This window comes from Geotrypetes seraphini, chromosome 6 (genome assembly GCF_902459505.1).
Source record: "Geotrypetes seraphini chromosome 6, aGeoSer1.1, whole genome shotgun sequence".
NCBI classification, from domain to species: domain Eukaryota; kingdom Metazoa; phylum Chordata; class Amphibia; order Gymnophiona; family Dermophiidae; genus Geotrypetes; species Geotrypetes seraphini.
The window spans coordinates 259,249,426-259,267,463 of record NC_047089.1 but is presented as its reverse complement, the minus strand read 5'-3'; the positions used below and the strand labels follow the sequence as shown (position 1 = coordinate 259,267,463).

The 18,038-nt window shown below is 44.0% G+C and overlaps 1 protein-coding gene across 1 annotated transcript; it reads left to right on the top strand.

Moving 5' to 3' along the window:
- Positions 1-3,276: 3,276 nt before the first annotated feature.
- NR0B1 (nuclear receptor subfamily 0 group B member 1) lies at positions 3,277-17,835 on the top strand. Its single transcript, XM_033949570.1, has 2 exons — positions 3,277-3,870; positions 17,265-17,835. The coding sequence occupies exons 1-2, from the start codon at positions 3,318-3,320 to the stop codon at positions 17,507-17,509; spliced, it is 798 nt and encodes a 265-aa protein (XP_033805461.1). The 5' UTR covers positions 3,277-3,317; the 3' UTR covers positions 17,510-17,835.
- Positions 17,836-18,038: the final 203 nt, after the last annotated feature.

Sequence of the window (18,038 nt, the reverse complement as noted above, 5' to 3'; positions counted from 1 at the left end):
GCATTCCTTCCTCCTTACCTCCATGCCCTTGTAGCTCTTCTTCCCTCCAAGCCCTGGCATCTCCTTTCATTCCCTCCCTCATCTTCCTTCTCCCTCCAGTTGGGTACAGCAACACTTTCCCCAATTCTCTTCCCCTCTGCTCCCTTTCCTCCTTCTGTCACCCAAGGCTTGGTGTCCTGAACTTTATCGGGCAGCAGCAGCATTCACAATTCACTGCTGTTGCCGGCTTCAGGCCTTCCTCTCTGTCAGGTCCTGTCTTCATGAAAACAGGAAGTAGGCAGGATCCGGCAGAGAGGAAGGCCTGAAGCCAGCAACAGCAGCAAATTGTAAACGCTGCTGCTGCCTGAAGAAGGTAATGGCGCCAGGCCTTGGTGCGCCCGAGGCAGACCGCTTCTCCCTCCCATGCAAACCCTGCCGACCCTCCCAGCGAGATGACTGAGCAACAAACCTCCCTCCAGCAGCGTTGGCAGTCGCAGCACGCTAAACAGGCTGCTTCGCGGCTTTCTTCTCCCTGTGAGCCCCTCTGCCATATCACTTTTTCTTCCTCTCTCCCTGTCCCCTCCCTTTTTTTCTTTCTTTCTCTCCCTGCCCCCTCCGTTTCTTTCTTTCTTTCTCTCCCTGCCCCCTTTTTCTTTCTTTCATTCTCTCTTCCTGCCCCTTACTTTCTTTCTCTCTCTCCGCCCTTCCCCCCGTAGCCAGCACTGCTGCTGCTGATTTTGCCAAGCCACCACCATGATTTCTCCCTGCTTTCCCGATGCGATGGCCCACAAGCCTTCCCGCACAACGTCAATTCTGATGTCGGGGGGGGGGGGGAAGGGGAAGGGGGGAGAGGAAGGTTTGTGGGCTGCTGCGTCGGGGAAGCAGGGAGAAAGCAGTCAATCAAGGGCCCAGGGCAACTGCTCTCCTTGCTCCACACAAACGCTGGCCCTGCCTACTAATACAGCTGAGAAGGGTGAAAGATGAGGAGTTCCGGCCAGCAGGGGAGGGAAAGTTGAAAAATATGGGGGAGGAGGAAAGGCAAGAAATTACTTCTCTCCCAAAGCCAAAATTGTTCTTTTCAGAGGGGCCCCAACACGGCAGCTGTTCTCACAAGCTGCCGGAGGCTGCCCCAAAGTTTTTCCTCTGTCGCAACTTCCCGTTTCCGATAGGATAGATCGCGGCAGAGGGAAAGCTTCGGGACAGCCACCGGCAGCTTGTGAGAACAGCTGCCCTGTCGGGGCCCCTCTGAAAAGGACAATTTAGGAATTTAACAAAGAGGTTCGGACCGCGGGGCCCCCTGGATCTGTTGGGCCCAGGGCAGCTGCCCTGTTTGCTCCTCCCTAACACCGGCCCTGGGGGCCCCCTGACAATTCTGGGCCCTAGGCATGTGCCTTCTGGACCTACCCTTTAATCTGTGCCAATTAGAAAAAAAAAGTCTTCCTGCCCCGAACAGCTGAGTGGCAGAGGCTGCTTCAGGGCTTCCCCTGCCAGCTCTGCACATGTGTTAAAATCGCTTTCCAACGACTGATGGGGTGGGATTACACCAGACCGCCGTGAAACTCATTTGCATTGGAAGTCGTTTGAACATCGATTGCCATTTTGAAGTTGTCCAATTTGTTGGCCCACACAGTTTTAATGATGATTTTAGTGCATCTGGGCCTTAATTTTAGAAAAGCAATAAAAACAAATTTGTTCAATCAATTGTAACCTAAATATCTTATATTGCATCACTTCAATTTTAGAAAAGCAATAAAAACAAATTTGATCAATCGATTATAACCTAATTATCTTATAATGTATCACTGTATCCCAAATACGATGACTTTGTATTGCACCACTTCACTGTATTGTACCACCTCGCTGTTTGTCCAGCACCTCTTATTGTAAACTGCCTCAAACTATCATGGCTTTGGCAGTATATAAAAAAATAAATTATTATTATTATTATTAATTTCTAAACACAGAGGCCCCAATGCTCAAATGCGTTCCATGCTGCTAAGACTCATTAAAGCTGGCACAGAAGCTCAGTTTTTGATGCACTAAAGCAGGGTGTTGCAAACTTTTTAAGGTGTGGCACACTAATCTTAGAGGCACAGCTGGAAGGCACCTGGAAATGCGAGGACGTCAGTGTGATGATGTCACATGCATGTGTGATGTCATCAGGTTGACGTCCATGCATGAGCAGATATTCTCCAGCCTTGGCCCTGAGCCTCCAAGGAGCTCATTAGTATTCTAATGAGCTTTCCTTGTGAGCCAGAAAGGGAACACCCCCTCCCCCCTTTTTACAAGGAAGATTTTCCAGCAGCTCTGGAGCTGCCGGTAGCTGTTGAATGTGTGTATTGTGCACTCACACAACACATGCACTACAGCTGTGCCCTCTCCCCCTAAAAACAAGCCTGCAGCCGCTGTTCTCCCCCTCTACCCACCTGATTAGGGCTCCGGAACCAGCAGTTGAGCAAGCAGCCGCGGCTCTCAGCTGATGTGGCTCTGGAGCCAGAGGAGAACGGTGATTGCAGGCAGGAGGAGAAGGCGCCAGGCACAGTTCTTCATGCAAATAGCATGCATTAATGATTTGAACTCTATTTGTGTGAGCATAAGAGTAGCATTACTGGGTCAGACCAATGGTCCATCTAGCTCAGTATCCTGTCTTCACGGAGGCCCATCTAAGTCACAAGTACCTGGCAGAAACACAAAAAGAAGCAGCATTTCATGCCACCGATCCAGGGCAAGTAGTGACTTCTTCCATATCTGTCTCAACAGCAGACTATGGACTTTTCCTCCTGGAACTTGTCTAAACCTTTTTTTAAAATCAGCTACATTAACCACTCTTACCACATCTTTCCAACCTGGTATTTTTTACCGGGTTGGCGGAGCTTTGTGCATCTGGGCCAGTCTTAAGCTTATATCAGACTTCCCACGAAAGAGTCATGAGTGTAATCTTTCGCTCTCTCAGTCATCAGGACCCACATAACTAAACATCTGTCCCCTTAGGAGCTGCTTCTAACCACAAGCAGAGAGTCCAGATACAGGAAACGTGCGTAGTGAACTCCAAAAGAGGCTGGTCCGGCTAGCACACCCTTCTGTATACTGTGGTGTCCTTTTATCCTGTTAGATTTGCAGAGCAAAAGAGAAAAGCTGACTAATGTTGACTGCAGTTCACGAGCTCCCTCTAGTTTTCAATTGCATGAAAGGGAAGGAGGTGTGTGCTTCTTCATCGCCCTGTCTGTGTCTATATCTGACAGTAATGCGTGTCTGGCTCCATTTGAACTGTACATGCTTCAGGATAAGCACCATACAGGACACGTATTAAGCAGACCGAACCCTTCCTGGCTGCCTGCATGGCTTGCCTGGAGAGAAGTCACTGCTGCGTGAACAACAGAAAGCATACCAGCATTTTATATAAGATTTTAAAGAGCGAGGAGCAGAAGGGACCCCTTAGCAGCCACCACCAAGAAGAGGACAGTGGACACGCACAGGGCTGCACCTGCAGCTGCCAGAGGAAGGCAGCCCTGAAGAGTCCGCAGGTTGCCTGCAAGGCTGCCTCTGCGGTGCTGGTGAAGACACTGAGGTTCGTTAAAAATGTGCCCTGCTTTCAGGAGCTTCCCCTGGAAGATCAGCTCCTGCTGGTTCGGAAGTGCTGGGCCCCTCTGTTGGTTCTGGGACTGGCCCAAGACAGGGTGGATTTTGAGACAGTGGAAACCCCTGAGCCCAGCATGTTGCAGAGGATTTTAACTAGCAGGCAAGAGCAATCTGAGCTGGAGACTCTCCAACATGAGCTCCCTTCAGCTTCTGAGATCCAGGGCATCAAAAGCTTCCTAATCATGTGCTGGAGTCTGGACGTTAGCACCAAGGAGTACGTCTATCTGAAGGGGACTGTCCTCTTCAACCCAGGTAAGGAGAGGCAAGGAGACCTGCTGGTACATTGAAAAAGCAGAGGGAGGGATGAGATCTCTGAGTGCAGGAGTTCTGCAGGGCTTGCTTACACTTTAGCATGGATGAAACAGCTAATAGTCCCAGATTTCAATATGTTTTTAAAGGGTTTTAATGTTTACAATGTCCTGGATCCTGTGGACAGCACTGCTGCTAAAGGATAACAGTGGATTTTGTAAGAAATGTTATGGTCTTCCAAGCACGCCTGTCACAATTGTCCCTGGCCTGGAATGTCTCCGGAAATAGTTTGCTGAGACCAATTGGATGATTTTTCTATCTTTTGGACTGTAGGATGCACTGAACTGCATTAACATGCAACCAATTACTTTAGGCAAAAGTAGGGTTACCATATGGCTCTAGAAAAAGGAGCTCGAATTGAGACATCCAGGTTTTACTTTCATAGCTTTCAATGGAAGTAAAACCTGGATGTCTTAATCCATCCTTCTTTTTCTGGAGCTTTATGGTTGTGCTGACTTCATGTGGGGGCACTGGCACCTCTCCTCTCCACCCCTGCATACCTCATTAAATGTTCGCTGGCACGAGTGGCATCTTCTGGTAGCTGCTCCCTTTGGCATCGGCTCCTTCTGACATCACTTTCTGGTCAGAGGATCAGGCCATGATGTCTGAAGGGGGAAGATACTGCTTACACTGATGAACATTTCAAGAGGTACATGGGGGACGGGGGATGGAGAGCTCAAGCACCAGGGAAGAGTGGGGGGCGCATGGTACAACGATTTTGGGTGCCAGCCTCCCTCGCTAGGCAAAAACCTAAAAGCAGACCGAGGTCTCTCTTTGTAAATCTTGTCACTACAGACTACGTATGATTTGATCAGTGTCAAAATTTCTAGAGCAAAATCAATGAACTTATGAATCCACTCTTTAGTAATTGCAAAATTGTAACTCGCTACTCAACGGGAGACCAGACGCTTACAGATAATCCAAAATGCTGCTGTAAAACTTTGATCTTGTAACTTCTCTGCTGATTAAAGCTCACTGGCTGCCAGTTAGCTTTAGAATTACATATAAAATTGCTCTCCTGTCATTTAAAATTCTTTTCACTAAAGTACCAATTTTCCTTGATAAATTACTAACTTCCTATGTCCCTATTCATCTGCTGAGATCTGCTGATCGATCCTTACTTTCTATCCCATCTCTTAAGATCATTAGTACTAGACGTTTTGACATCTTTTCAGTAACAGCATCTCAGATATGGAATGCTCTCCCTGCCCATATTAGAGAAGAAAAAATGGAAGACCATTTCAAAAGTAAATTAAAATGTTTTTTTTTATTCAAAGGTGCTTTTAATCTTTCTTAATCATTAGTCTTTTCTGATAATGCCTTTTTTGTAGACTCGTACTTCTATTCCCAAACCGCATTGTTTTTTTCCCCTATATGTTTCTCCTGTCCTATAACCAATTCTATTTCCTCCCCCTTACCTTTCGGATCATGTTAGTTGTGTCTTGAGTTAATATGTCTGAGTTATTTTATTTTAATTCCCATTTTTTAAACTAAAATAATTCCTTGTACATTGCATAGGATTTAGATAGGCAATTGATCGAACATAAGAACTGCCATCTCCGGATCAGACCTTCGGTCCATCAAGTCCGGCGATCCGCACACGCGGAGGCCCAGCCAGGTGTACACCTGGTGTAATTTTAGTCACCCATATCCCTCTATGCCTCTCGTAAGGAGATGTGCATCTAGTTTGCTTTTAAATCCTAGAACGGTGGATTCCGCAATAACCTCCTCTGGAAGAGTATTCCAGGTGTCCACCACTTGTTGCGTGAAGCAGAACTTCCTGATATTTCTCCTGGACTTGTCCCCCCTTAGCTGCAGTCCATGTCCTCTTGTCCGTGTCACATTGGACATTGTAAATCTTTTTTTTTTCCTGCTCTATTTTGTCAATTCCTTTCAGTATTTTGAAAGTCTCGATCATATCCCCTCACAGTCTCCTTTTCTCAAGGGAGAACAATCCCAGTCTCTTAAGTCGTTCCTCGTATTCCAAGTTCTCCATACCTTTTATTAGCTTCGTTGCTCGTCTCTGCACCCTCTCCAGCAGTTTTATATCCTTCTTTAGGTTGGGAGACCAAAGTTGGACACAATATTTCAAGTGTGGTCTGACCATTGCTCTATAAAGCGGCATTATAACTTTCTCCGATCTACTCATGATTCCTTTCTTTATCACGCCTAACATTCTATTTGCTTTCTTTGCCGCTGCCGCGCATTGTGCCAACGGTTTCAGGGTCCTATCTATCAGTACACCCAGGTCCTTTTCTTGTTCGCTCTTACCCAGAGTTGCACCTGACATTCTATACTCGTGTTCCTTGTTCTTTCTGCCTAAATGCATTACTTTGCACTTTCCACATTAAACTTCATCTGCCATTTCTCTGCCCATTTCTCTAACTGACACAAGTCACTCTGGAGTTCCTCGCTATCCTTCTGTGATCTGATTGCCCGGCATAGCTTTGTGTCGTCTGCAAACTTGATGATCTCACTGGATGTTCCTTCTTTTAGGTCATTGATGAAAATATTAAATAAGGTGGGCCCAAGTACCGAGCCCTGGGGCACACCGCTAGTCACTTTCTCCCAGTCTGAGGGTGACGGGACTAAATTGCGCGAGACAACGGCGCGCCGAAGAAAAGCACTATTTTAAAGGGCTCCGACGGGGTGTGTGTGGGGGGAACCCCCCCACTTTACTTAACAGACATTGCGCTGGCGTTGTGGGGGGTTTGGGGGGTTGTAATCCCCCACATTATACTTAAAACGGAACTTTTTCCCTAAAAAACAGGCAAAAAGTTTGGTTTCAAGTATAATGAGGGGGTTACAACCCCCCAAACCCCCCACAACGCCAGCGCGATGACTGTTAAGTAAAATAGGGGGGTTCCCCACCAACACCCCCCGTCGGAACCCTTTAAAATAGTGCTTTTCTTCGGTGCGCCGTCAACCTTGCGTTCAGTTGTCTGCGCGCCGTTGTCTCACGCGATTTTGTCTATGAACCCAGTCTGAGAACTTCCCATTTATGCCCACTCTCTGCTTTCTGTTCTCCAGCCATTTGCCTATCCATCTTAGTATATCTCCCTCTATTCCATGGTTTTGTAGTTTCCTGAGAAGTCTTTCATGTGGAACCTTGTCAAACGCTTTCTGGAAGTCCAAGTATATTATGTCCACCGGTTCTCCACTATCAATTTGTTTATTCACAGTCTCAAAAAATTGAAGTAAATTCGTCAAACATGATTTCCCTTTCCTGAAGCCATGTTAACTGGCTCTCATCAGGTCGTGTGTATCCAAGTGCCGGACTATGCTATCTTTAATCAGTGCTACAACCATCTTTCCAGGGATAGACATAAGACTCACAGGTCTGTAGTTGCCTGGTTCTCCTTGGAAGAAAATCTTATGGGCATCACTGATTCTTCAATTTTCAGATGTCTTGTGAACATGACTTCACTGACATAGAAACTGCACCCTATCATCTTAGCAAATCAGTAGTATTCATGCCATTTCTTAGAAATTGCATTACATTAATGACTTTTATTCCACCATTACCTTGCGGTTCAAGGTGGATTAAACAAGTGGTTATCTGGACATTTCCAGGAGAGTTACAAAGTAGAGCGGATTACTTCGGGGGAGATCTGAACATTGTATCAGGGTCATTACAAGATAGATAATTTACGAGTAGTTAGAAAGTTATAGGATCTGGGGAAGATTGAAATGCTTCCTGAGGTGTTTGTCTTGATGGATTTCTTGAATAGCAGGGTTTTTATTTCTCTTCTGAAAGTTTTGTAGTCTGGTGTCGTGATCAGTAGATTGGAGAACTGGTGGTCTAGTTTTGCTGCCTGCGTGGTCAGTAGGCCATCGGACATTTTTTTTGTGTTTGATGCCTCTGATTTGGGGATGAGTGAATGGTATCTGGGTTCTCTTTTGCCTGGTTGTGGTAGTTCGGATAAGGTGATTGGTCAAGTAGGCTGGGCTGTCTCCATTCATGGTTTTGAATTGTAGATAGTAAATTTGAATAGAATTCTTGCTTGTATTGGGAGCCAGTGTGAGTTGAGGTATGCGGCGGTGATGTGATCGAATTTATTCAGCAAATAGATCAGTCTGAGAGCTGTGTTTTCTACTGTTTGTAGTTGTTTTATCAGGAGTGCAGGGCAGGGAAAAAAGAGGATGTTGCAGTAGTCTAGAAGTCCTAGGACTAGGGATTGGACCATGAGCTGGAATTGTTTTCTGTTGAAGAATTTTCGGATTTGCCTTACATTTTGCATGACCGCAAATGATTTCTGGATTGTTTGTTGATTGGTACAGCATCTGTCTATCATTACTCCTAGTTGTTTTAGGGTGGGTTGAATGGGGTATGTGATCGAGTTTATTACTAAGTTTGTTATGGTTGGGGTTTTGTTTTTTTTCATGAAGTATAAATTTTTTTTTATCTGGGTTCAGCTTTAATTTGTGTTCTTTCATCCATGTTGCCACTGTTTCTAGTGTTCTATGTAATGTGTCTGTCATGGTTGATCAAAAGAAAGGAGGTTGGTGATGTCATCTGCATAGCTATAAGAAGTTAAACTTAATTTGTCTAGGCAGGTGCCGAGGGATACAATGGAGAGATTGAAGAGTGTTGGGGATAATGGCGACCCTTGGGGTACGCCGCAGGAGTTGGACCATGGTTCTGATTTTTCTTTGTTTGTCTTTACTCTGTAGGTCCTGGATTGTAGGAATCCTTGAAACCATGTGTGCACCTTTCCTGTGATTCCTATTGTTTCTAGTATTTGTAGTAGGATATCATGGTCTACCATGATCAATCGCCTATCCAAATCCTAAGCGATGTACAAGGAATTATTTTAGTTAAAAAAAGGGAATTAAAATAAAATAACTCAAAGACATATTAACTCAAGTTGTATAATTAGATCTCACTGCAGCATTTGACCTGGTAGACCATAACATCCTACTACAAATACTAGAAACAATAGGAATCACAGGAAAGGTGCACAAAAACCTTAGAAATCTCACCTGCTCAATACACCTCTATACACAGGTGTGGTGGCTCAGAGAGCAGCACAGTGAGTAACAGAAGTATCGTAGAGGGATGTTCTGTATCACAGCCTGGTACTGCTGAAGTCCATTTTGCACAAGATGTTAAGGAAGGCATTGCGAAGTCCAGGTTAGGCCACACTTAATTCTGCCTGTATTTTACAAAAAGCTCAACAGAATGCAGAGCACTGTATGAAATAAGAACATGCAAGCCTGCACCAGCGTTTGTCAGGACCTGCAGCACTTGGGTTATTCTACCCAAGGTGCATCACTTTACACTTATTCGCAATAAAATTCATCTGCCATTTGAATGCCCAGCCTTCCAAGATCTTCCTGCAATTTTGCACTATCGGCAACTTAGAATATTTTTGTGTCATCTACAAAATTACTTCATTGGTTATTCCCATTTATAAATATATTAAAAATACACTAGCCCCAGTACAGATCCCTGCTACACAACAGATGCACCCTCTCCCCCCTAAAATCAAGCCTGTAGCCGCCATTCTCCTCTTCTACCCAGCTGATGGCAGCTCCGGAGCCAGCAGGGGAGCTTCTGATGCACTAAAGGGTTCTCTGTTGCTGCTACCGATCTTTATAGCATTCACCAAGAACTTTATTAAAATCCAATCCACACAACAGCTTTGCTCCCTGCCCCATAAAAACAAGTCTGCTGCTGCCGTCGTATATATTAAAAATACACTATCCCCTGTACAGATCCCTGTGACATGCCATTATTCATTTCCTTGAATTAAGAGAATTGGGGAGTGACTGCTAGCAATGCTAGGCTGATGACAGTTTACCTGCATTACAGAGTCCAGAGGAAAAAGACGGGGGTGGGGGGGGGGGGGGTGCAGAGAGGAGGCTTTTTTAGGTTGGAATCATATTCTAAAAATAGAAAATATTGTATTTCCCAGAATCTTTCTGTTTATAATTTGTAAACTGAAATAATGGTTAGTTTAATTGATAAGGAAGGTATAACACTTACAGGAATGGTAGATGGGATTACCGTAGTCTCTGGCTTCTTGATAAACAATCCAGTCTGGCCTAATGCTTAATCTGTGTGAATTCTGTGTAGAAGCATCAACATTGGTTAAGCCAACCGAAATTTCTGACTGCTAGTAATGCTAGGCTGACAGGGAGGGGCATTTTTGACTGGACAGAAGCCTGACTTTGGACATTTTAAGAAAAACATCTAAAACGTCTAAAAATTGGGTGTAGAAAATGTCCATATTTGACCCACAAAACATCTTAAAAAAAAAAAAAAAAATTGGCCCAGCTAGACATCTAATTTTTTTTTTGCCATTATTGAAAAAAAAGCATTCAAATTACAATAATCTAAAAACAAGCCATTTGCATGTAAGAGGGGAACCCTAGGGGGCACTGCTGTGAACTTCACATTGAGAGTGCCGGGTTCACATCTCACCATAACCTCTGTGCATTATATAGTGAGTCCTCTAAAATTCCCCCAAAACCTCCTGTACCCACTTGTCTACCACCCCAATTGCCCTCATGCCTGCAGGTGCCACCAATATGGCAGTTCAGTGGAGTTTTGGTAGATTTTTGTGGGTCCCCTTCTCTGCAGTCCACTGCTCTCCCCACCAGACTCCTCCAGAGACCTACTTGTATCTCTCCTAGGACTGGCCATAATATCTGCTGCTTCAAAAGACAAATATACACTATATTGTTTCATACAGATATTTGGGGGTCAGAGGGGTATGTGACCATTGGGGAGTGTATTTTCATCCCTCCAGTGGTCATCTGGTCAGTTTGGTTACCTTTTTAGCCCTTATTCGTTTTAAAAACAGGTCTAGCCCAAAATGTTCAAATTGTGCCCTGAACATTCTATAAAATGTTTGATTATTACTGTAAATCGTTCAAGTCCTAAACCTGCCATAATCCAGCTCAAAACACGTCCCCTTAAGATTTAGATGCACTGGAAACAAAACGAACAGAAAGATTTCTACATAAGAACATAAGCAGTGCCTCTGCTGGGTCAGACCAGAGGTCCATCATGCCCAGCAATCCGGTCACGTGGCGGTCCATCAGGTCCAGGACCTGTATAGTAATCCTCTATCTATACCCTTTTATCCCCTTTTCCTTCAGGAAATCATCTAATCCCCTCTTGAACCCCAATACCATACTCTGTCCTATCACACCCTCTGGAAGCGCATTCCAGGTGTCTACCACCCTTTGGGTGAAGAAAAACTTCCTAGCATTGGTTCCGAATCTGTCCCCTCTCAATTTTTCCAAATGCCCTCTTGTTCTTGTAGTTTTTGAAAGTTTGAAGAATCTGTCCCTCTCCACTTTCTCCATGCCCTTCATGATCTTGTAAGTTTCTATCATGTCCCTTCTAAGTCTCCTCTTTTCCAGGGAAAAGAGCCCCAGTTTCTCTAATCTTTAAGCATATGAAAGGTTTTCCATACCTTTTATCAATCACGTTGCTCTTTTCTGTACCTTCTCGAGTATCGCCATATCCTTCTTAAGGTATGGCGATCAATATTGGACACAGTACTCTAGATGCGGGTGTACCATCGCCCGATACAACGGCAGGATAACTTCTTTCGTTCTGGTTGTAATACCTTTCTTGATAATACCTAGCATTCTATTCGCCTTCTTAGAGGCTGCTGCGCATTGTGCCGACGGCTTCATTGTCTTGTCCACTATTACCCCCAAGTCCTTTTCTAAAAGGTCACTTTCAAAAATGCCCACTAATACGATGTCATAGTGTTGGTATATGCCGTCTTTTGGACATTATCTTACTGCTATTTATCATTTCTACAGCGCAGAAAGACGTACACAGCACTGTACTGCATATTTAACATTCATTAGATGGTCCCTGCTCAGAAGAGCTTACAATCTAATTTGGACAGACTCGACATCTCGGGATTGGGGAGGTTTTAGCAGGAGGAATGATCTAAACTAAACGAAACTAAAACTTAGCTTTGTATACCGGGTCTTCAACCAAAATGGAGCTTGACTCGGTTAAGAGTGAGTGGGAGTTAAAACAGTGGACTTTTAGCTTGGATTTGAATACTTCTAGAGATGGAGCACAACAAATTGACTCTGGCAGACCTGTTTCAGGCATATGGCTCAGCAAGAAAGAAGGGACGGAGTCTGGCGTTGGCAGTGGAGGAGAAGGGTATCTTTTTTTGAAAATGCCCAGCCCTCTCTTTTATATGTTTTAACCAGATCCCAATCCATAACAGAATAATGCCTCCTATTCCTTTTACCTTTAATTTTCCTTTGGAGTTTCACACGACAGACTATGTCAAAAGCTTTTTTCACAATCTAAATACATGATATGAAATGAACATAAGAATTTGTCATACTGGGTGCGACTGATGGTCCATCTAGTGCAGTATTCTGCTAGATTTGGTGCTGGTCACAAAGATGTGGTTCATAGAGACCAGCAAAAAGATCCCATAAATCACAAGTACAGAAAGAACAACACACAGGAAGAATGACCGAGCAAAAGAAGGCAACACAACATAACAAAAGTTCTTTATTGCGTTGAGTCATATAGATCTCTGATGATCGATCTGATGACTGACTATGGAAAACTGTGACTGGGATATAGTTATATGGGGCAACAATCTATTCAGGATGGACAGGGTAGGAAGAAAGGGACCGGGAGTGAATTGCTTGATTCTTCCTCCTCCTTTCCTAGGCACTGTGCTTAAGTGATCACATGCCAAGGTGATTTAAAAAGAAACACATCAATGCCCTAAATCACTCTCTTCCTGGTAGCAGGGACTCTGTGTTCTCTACTTTATAAGCTGCGTGATCTGAAGGGCTTAGTCCCCTCTCCTAAGCAACCAGATGTCTTTTTAGAGGACTGTCTGGGTGTCCAGAGAGATAGTGTTTAGAGCCTTGTCTGCCCTGTTCCCCATCTACTTCGGGGTTCAGCTGAAATGGAATCTAGCCTGCAGAAGCAGCGAGGTAAGCTTGCTGCCCTGGAAACCTCTCTGGAACGATTTCCTGTTCCTGCATAGGTGGGATGCTCCAGAGAGGCTTCTGGGGCAGGCTGATGGAATCAAGCTTGCTTCATTGCTGCTGCAGGCTAGCCCAAAGATTCAATTTCAGTAAGGAGGAAGATGGGGGACAGGAGGGAAAGAGAGAGATGGGGAAGGGGGGATATTGGAGGGAGGGAGAAGTAAGCACCCACAGGAAGGGAGTTGGAGAGAGGGAGGGAGAGAGAGTGAAGAACCTGCGGGGGAGGGAGAGAGAAACGATAAAGGGGTACAGAAGATGGAAAGGGGGACTAAGGAAATGGGTGAAAGGTGGGGCAGGGCAGGGGTGAGACTGGTGAAAGGTGGGGTGCGGGGCAGAGTGAGACTAGTGGGAGGCAGGCTATGGGTGGAGCTGGAGAGAGGTTAGGGGTTGGGTGTGGCAGGGTCATGTGTCTTCTTTTTTGACTTCAAAAATATGGTAACCCTAAGCCAACTGACCTGAATTACTTGATTCACTCTCCTCCTTTCCTGGGCACTGTGCTTAAGTGATCACATGACAAGGTGATTAAAAAAAACAACAACAAAAAAACAAAACCCAAATCACTTCCCTAAATCATTCTCTTCCTGGTAGCGGGGATGCAGATTTATTTTTACCCATATCTAAAGCCTGCAGATTTCCTATGACCCTGACATGACCCTTCCTGGTAAGTTACCTCCGTATGAGTCTTCTCACCTTCATCATCTGCTTCTTCCCATTTCCCCTTCTGCACTCTTCTTCCTTCTGATTCTGACTTTCCCTAATCTCTCCCTTCACCCCAAACCACTTAACTCCTCAACACCACATCGCTCACGTTTTGACCATCACCCTCTTCTCAGCCCTAAAACTTCAACCTTTTCTCCCGCTCATTCAGGCATCCCCATTTTCCTTGCAATGCAACAGACCCCCCCCCCCCCACTTGCTTGCCCCTCTCTCACCTGCATCTTCTTGCTCCTTCATCTGCTCTCTGCTAAGGATATCAGCCCTAATCCTGGTCCTCCCAACCAACTCCCATCCTATTCATGTGGATCACACCACAATGTCACCAATCGTATTTCTGTTCCCCTCTTCCCTGCCCTTCTTATGTGCCCTGTGGAATGTCCGCTCTGTCTCCATTAAGTTTGTCTACGTCTACACCCTCTTCCTCTCTCACTCTTTCCATCTGCTCGGATGACTCTAATTCGGCTGCTGCCCTGAGTCATGGAGGGCTATCTGTTCTTCGCCTGGTTGGTCGTGGAGATGGCATTGGGTTATTGTTCTCAGTTTCATCTCTTATCTTTCTTTGAAGTCCACTTGATCTGTCTTTTTGCACCTCTACTCATCTGCATAAGTCCTCTATTCATTCCTCATTGACTTCAACTCATGGCATTTTCTCTTTCTTGAACATTCATCTCCCTCCCTCATCCTTTCTGAATTCAACATTCTTGCTAACAACCCTGCTGACTCTTATGCTTCTAGGCTTCTAACCCCAATACCCTCATATGATCTTCAGCTGTGCTCCACCATCCCTACCCACTGCTGTGATCTTGTCCTCTTCTCCAACTACTGTAACACAAATTTCTCAAAAGCAGTCCATTACCCTTCCCCTCAACACTCCACCACTGTTTCACCCCTCCTCTCTACCAAGACTGCCTCATCCTATAACACCACTCTCTCCTCTTCTAAATACACTCACTCCCCCCTACCTCACGCTTTGTGAGGCGCCCCAAACCCCAGCCCTGGCTAAACTCTAAATCCACTACTTACACTCCTGTGCCAAATCTGCTGAATGGCTCTGGCTCAAATCCCATCCTCATGCTGACTTCATTCATTTCAAATTCTTCCTGACCTCCTTCCAATCCGCTTTCTCACTGCCAAACGAGATTACTCCACCCACCTGACTGACTCTCTTGTCTCCAACCTACACCGCTTCACTTAAGCACACCTAAGACCACTTCTAGGCAAAACCACTCCCACATCCAGCCTTGGGCAAGCTTAAGCTTAAGCGTCTCTAGGCGCCTCCCTGCACTCGTGACAGTGTAAATGGCCTGCCTCAGTTTGGGGTTGGTTTTGTTTTAAAATGTGCATTCCGATTGGCTGGTTAGACAGTGGTAGGACATCATTTATAGAATTTGGCCCTTAGTGTGTACTAATGTCAACCCGCTAGCTGACTATCACTTCCACCCGACATGCTCCTTCCAAAAAAATACAAGAAGATAAATACCACCTGTTACTGTGTACAGAAGGCCAAACTAATACAGAACACTCGAGCCCATTCTGTGTTAGGCCAATTTTCCGGCTTTAAGTGCACACTGGCTGGCCCCTACATGTTGCTGTATTAGAAGAAAATCGGTGGTGAAAGACTGATTAAAAACAGCTGAAGAAAGGAAATGGGTAAGTCCAATTTAGCAGAGGTATTCTAATCATCAAATTAAATTAGCTATAATCATATTATTCTAATATCATTCATAATGTAGTTGTCCTCTGATGGTGGAAATGGTCAATCAACTGTGTCGCTTGCTTGATGATATAGGGGAGAAGTTATCAACATGGCCTACTCTTAAAGGTAAATTGTTTTGCTACCACTTGGGTTAATTTAACACAGGGCCTCTTTTTATGTCATGAGACCCTGTTCTGCGGAAATCACAATGTTCTGGACCTCTGTTTTATTTCTTCCAACAATCTTAAAAGTCTTTTATGAGTCTGCCAAGTATAAATGTGGACAGAGTTCCAAAGACTGTTTTAAGATTGTTGGAAGAAATAAAACAGAGGTCCAGAATAGTGAGATTTCCATAGTTTTGTTTGTTTTTACTTTGCTCTTTATCCTGTGGAAATTTGGGTCTTCTTGTTCTGTTTTCATGAGACCTTGTTCTAACAGTAGCCCATGTTGATAACCACCCCTAAATCATATTTATATATTTTTGTTCTAAGATCTATTGGCTAAACGGTTATTGACTAGCTGCCAGTTGCCGGAAATGGTCCAGCATTGAATATCCAGGGTCATTGCTGGCAGTGGGTGTAAGTGTGCTGCCCGCTGTTGGCTAAATATCAGCCCCCATGTATTCAGTGGCTTTCTCTAAATAGATATGACAATGATATAAAAAAGAAACCCATTTCCTCATCTTATGTAGTGATCTTTCTCAATTCTGCCAGAATTAGTGTCCTTAAAGGAGTTTAATGAAATCTTAAGATATTCTAGTAATTGATTAGATTAATAAAGGCTCAAGCCAGGGGCAAAGAGGCTGAGTCTTTTATTGTATGCCTAGGCTTGGCTTTGGCTCCCTGGGTTGCCGAGGTTTGGGATGCTCTGGGCTCCTGGCAGCAGGAATCTCTGCAACTGTACAATGGTGACACCTAGTGGGCCATTTTAAAATGCAGGCATACTAGATTCTGGAGGGAGTCATGGTGCATGGCTCTTAGCAGAGCACTGTCGCTCTAGCTAGGCTGGAATAAAATGAGGATATTAATGGATAAACCAGGGACAGTTATGGATGAAGGCTTGTGTGAGCCTTGTCAGTTCAAGTTGGAAGTTGTTAAAACAGGAGTGTGCAACCACAGTCCTCAAGGACCACAACCCGGTTGGGGTTTCAAGATTTCCACGATGAATATGCAATTCAAGATCATGCATATTCATTAGGGAAATCTTGAAAATCTCATTGGTTACGACCCTCAAGGACTGTTGTTGTCTACCCCTGAGCTGGACCAACCCTTCTTCTCCCATGTGAATACAAGATAATTACTCACAAATGTACCTGAACTTTGAGATTCTCACAACCTTTTGTTGTAAATGATGAAGATACATTTGTGGTCTTGAATAACATAACAACAAATTCACTTATATACCGCAGTAACCTCTCAGTTCAACGCGGTTAACAACAAGCACAGTGTATTAAAATCACATTCAGAATAATTTGTCACATAATTAGGTCTTTAGCATTTTTCTAAAGGAAAGATAGGAGTTAGATAGGAAAGATAGGAGTTTGTTATCAGGACAGAAAAGGGTTTATCCCATGATCCAGCTTGAAAAGATAAAATTCTATGGAAAAATCTACAACCTTTTACAGTAGGAAATATAAATAATCTAAAATGCAAAGAAAAATGTTTTCTGTCAGTAAATTTAAAGTGATCAATAATATATTCAGGCATAAGGCCAACCGATGTCTTGTAACAGGTACAACCTAACTTGAATAATATTTTTGTCTCAACTGAGAGAAGTGTTTTCTCCTAGATACTGGAATTCTGCAGTGTCAAAAGCTATATTTTGTCTAAAAACGTGTTAACTAGTATCTCACCATAGCTTTTCTTAAATGAAAAATGGTAAATGTGTGCGAGATGAGTTCAATGGCCTTTATTTTTCTCTTAAGCAGAGCTGGCAGGACTGCTCTGCACACAGTACATTGAGGGACTACAGAGGGAAGCGAAGCAAGCCCTCAACGAACACGTTGGAACGACGCACAGATGGGACAAGAGCAGATTTGCCAAGTTAAATGTTCTTCTCTCCTTGCTTAGATCCATTAATGCTAATACTGTGGCAGAACTCTTCTTTAAGCCCATCATTGGCTCTGTAAATATGGAAGACATGCTTCTGGAAATGGTCTCTGCAAAATTCTAGGCATGCGCCTCTAATTAGACAAACTGAATGACAAGACAATGTGAATGTTTGTAATTTAGCCTAACTTATTCTTTCTACATAAAAAATATTTTTGTATTCAGGATAATAATACATACTGTATTCTTGCATTGCTAATCTTGTTTTTTTAAGCCTTTTCTTGTTTTCAGGAGCAGATTGTATTGAATTCAGGGCATTGGGTAAGATGTAATGAAATGGGTTTTTTTTCCATTATGTCTATGGGAATACACTTTAGAGGTTTCTTGGTGAGGAAAAAGACTCAGATACAGGAATAAACTTCAAGCAATTTTGAATAAAAATGACAATGAGCCATGTGTTGTGTCTTTAAATACTGACAGATAATTTTGCCGAAAGGGGGCTATGTGCTATTTACCCCCTATGTGCCTATACTTCTGAATTTTGAATTGTACACACAACTTAATTGAATGAGCCAATTAACAAGAAATTAGTGGCAGTATTTCCCATGAAAGCGTTCAAAGATTAAATTTAGGTTTTCAATCAATGAGGAAAG

What these genes read in the sequence shown, in the direction of transcription:
- NR0B1 (XM_033949570.1), top strand. Translation starts at nt 3,318, where the DNA reads ATGGCTTGCCTGGAGAGAAGTCACTGCTGCGTGAACAACAGAAAGCAT. An exon ending in GACTGTCCTCTTCAACCCAG is followed by an intron (nt 3,871 to 17,264) that starts GTAAGGAGAGGC and finishes TCTCTTAAGCAG; the next exon opens with AGCTGGCAGGACTGCTCTGC.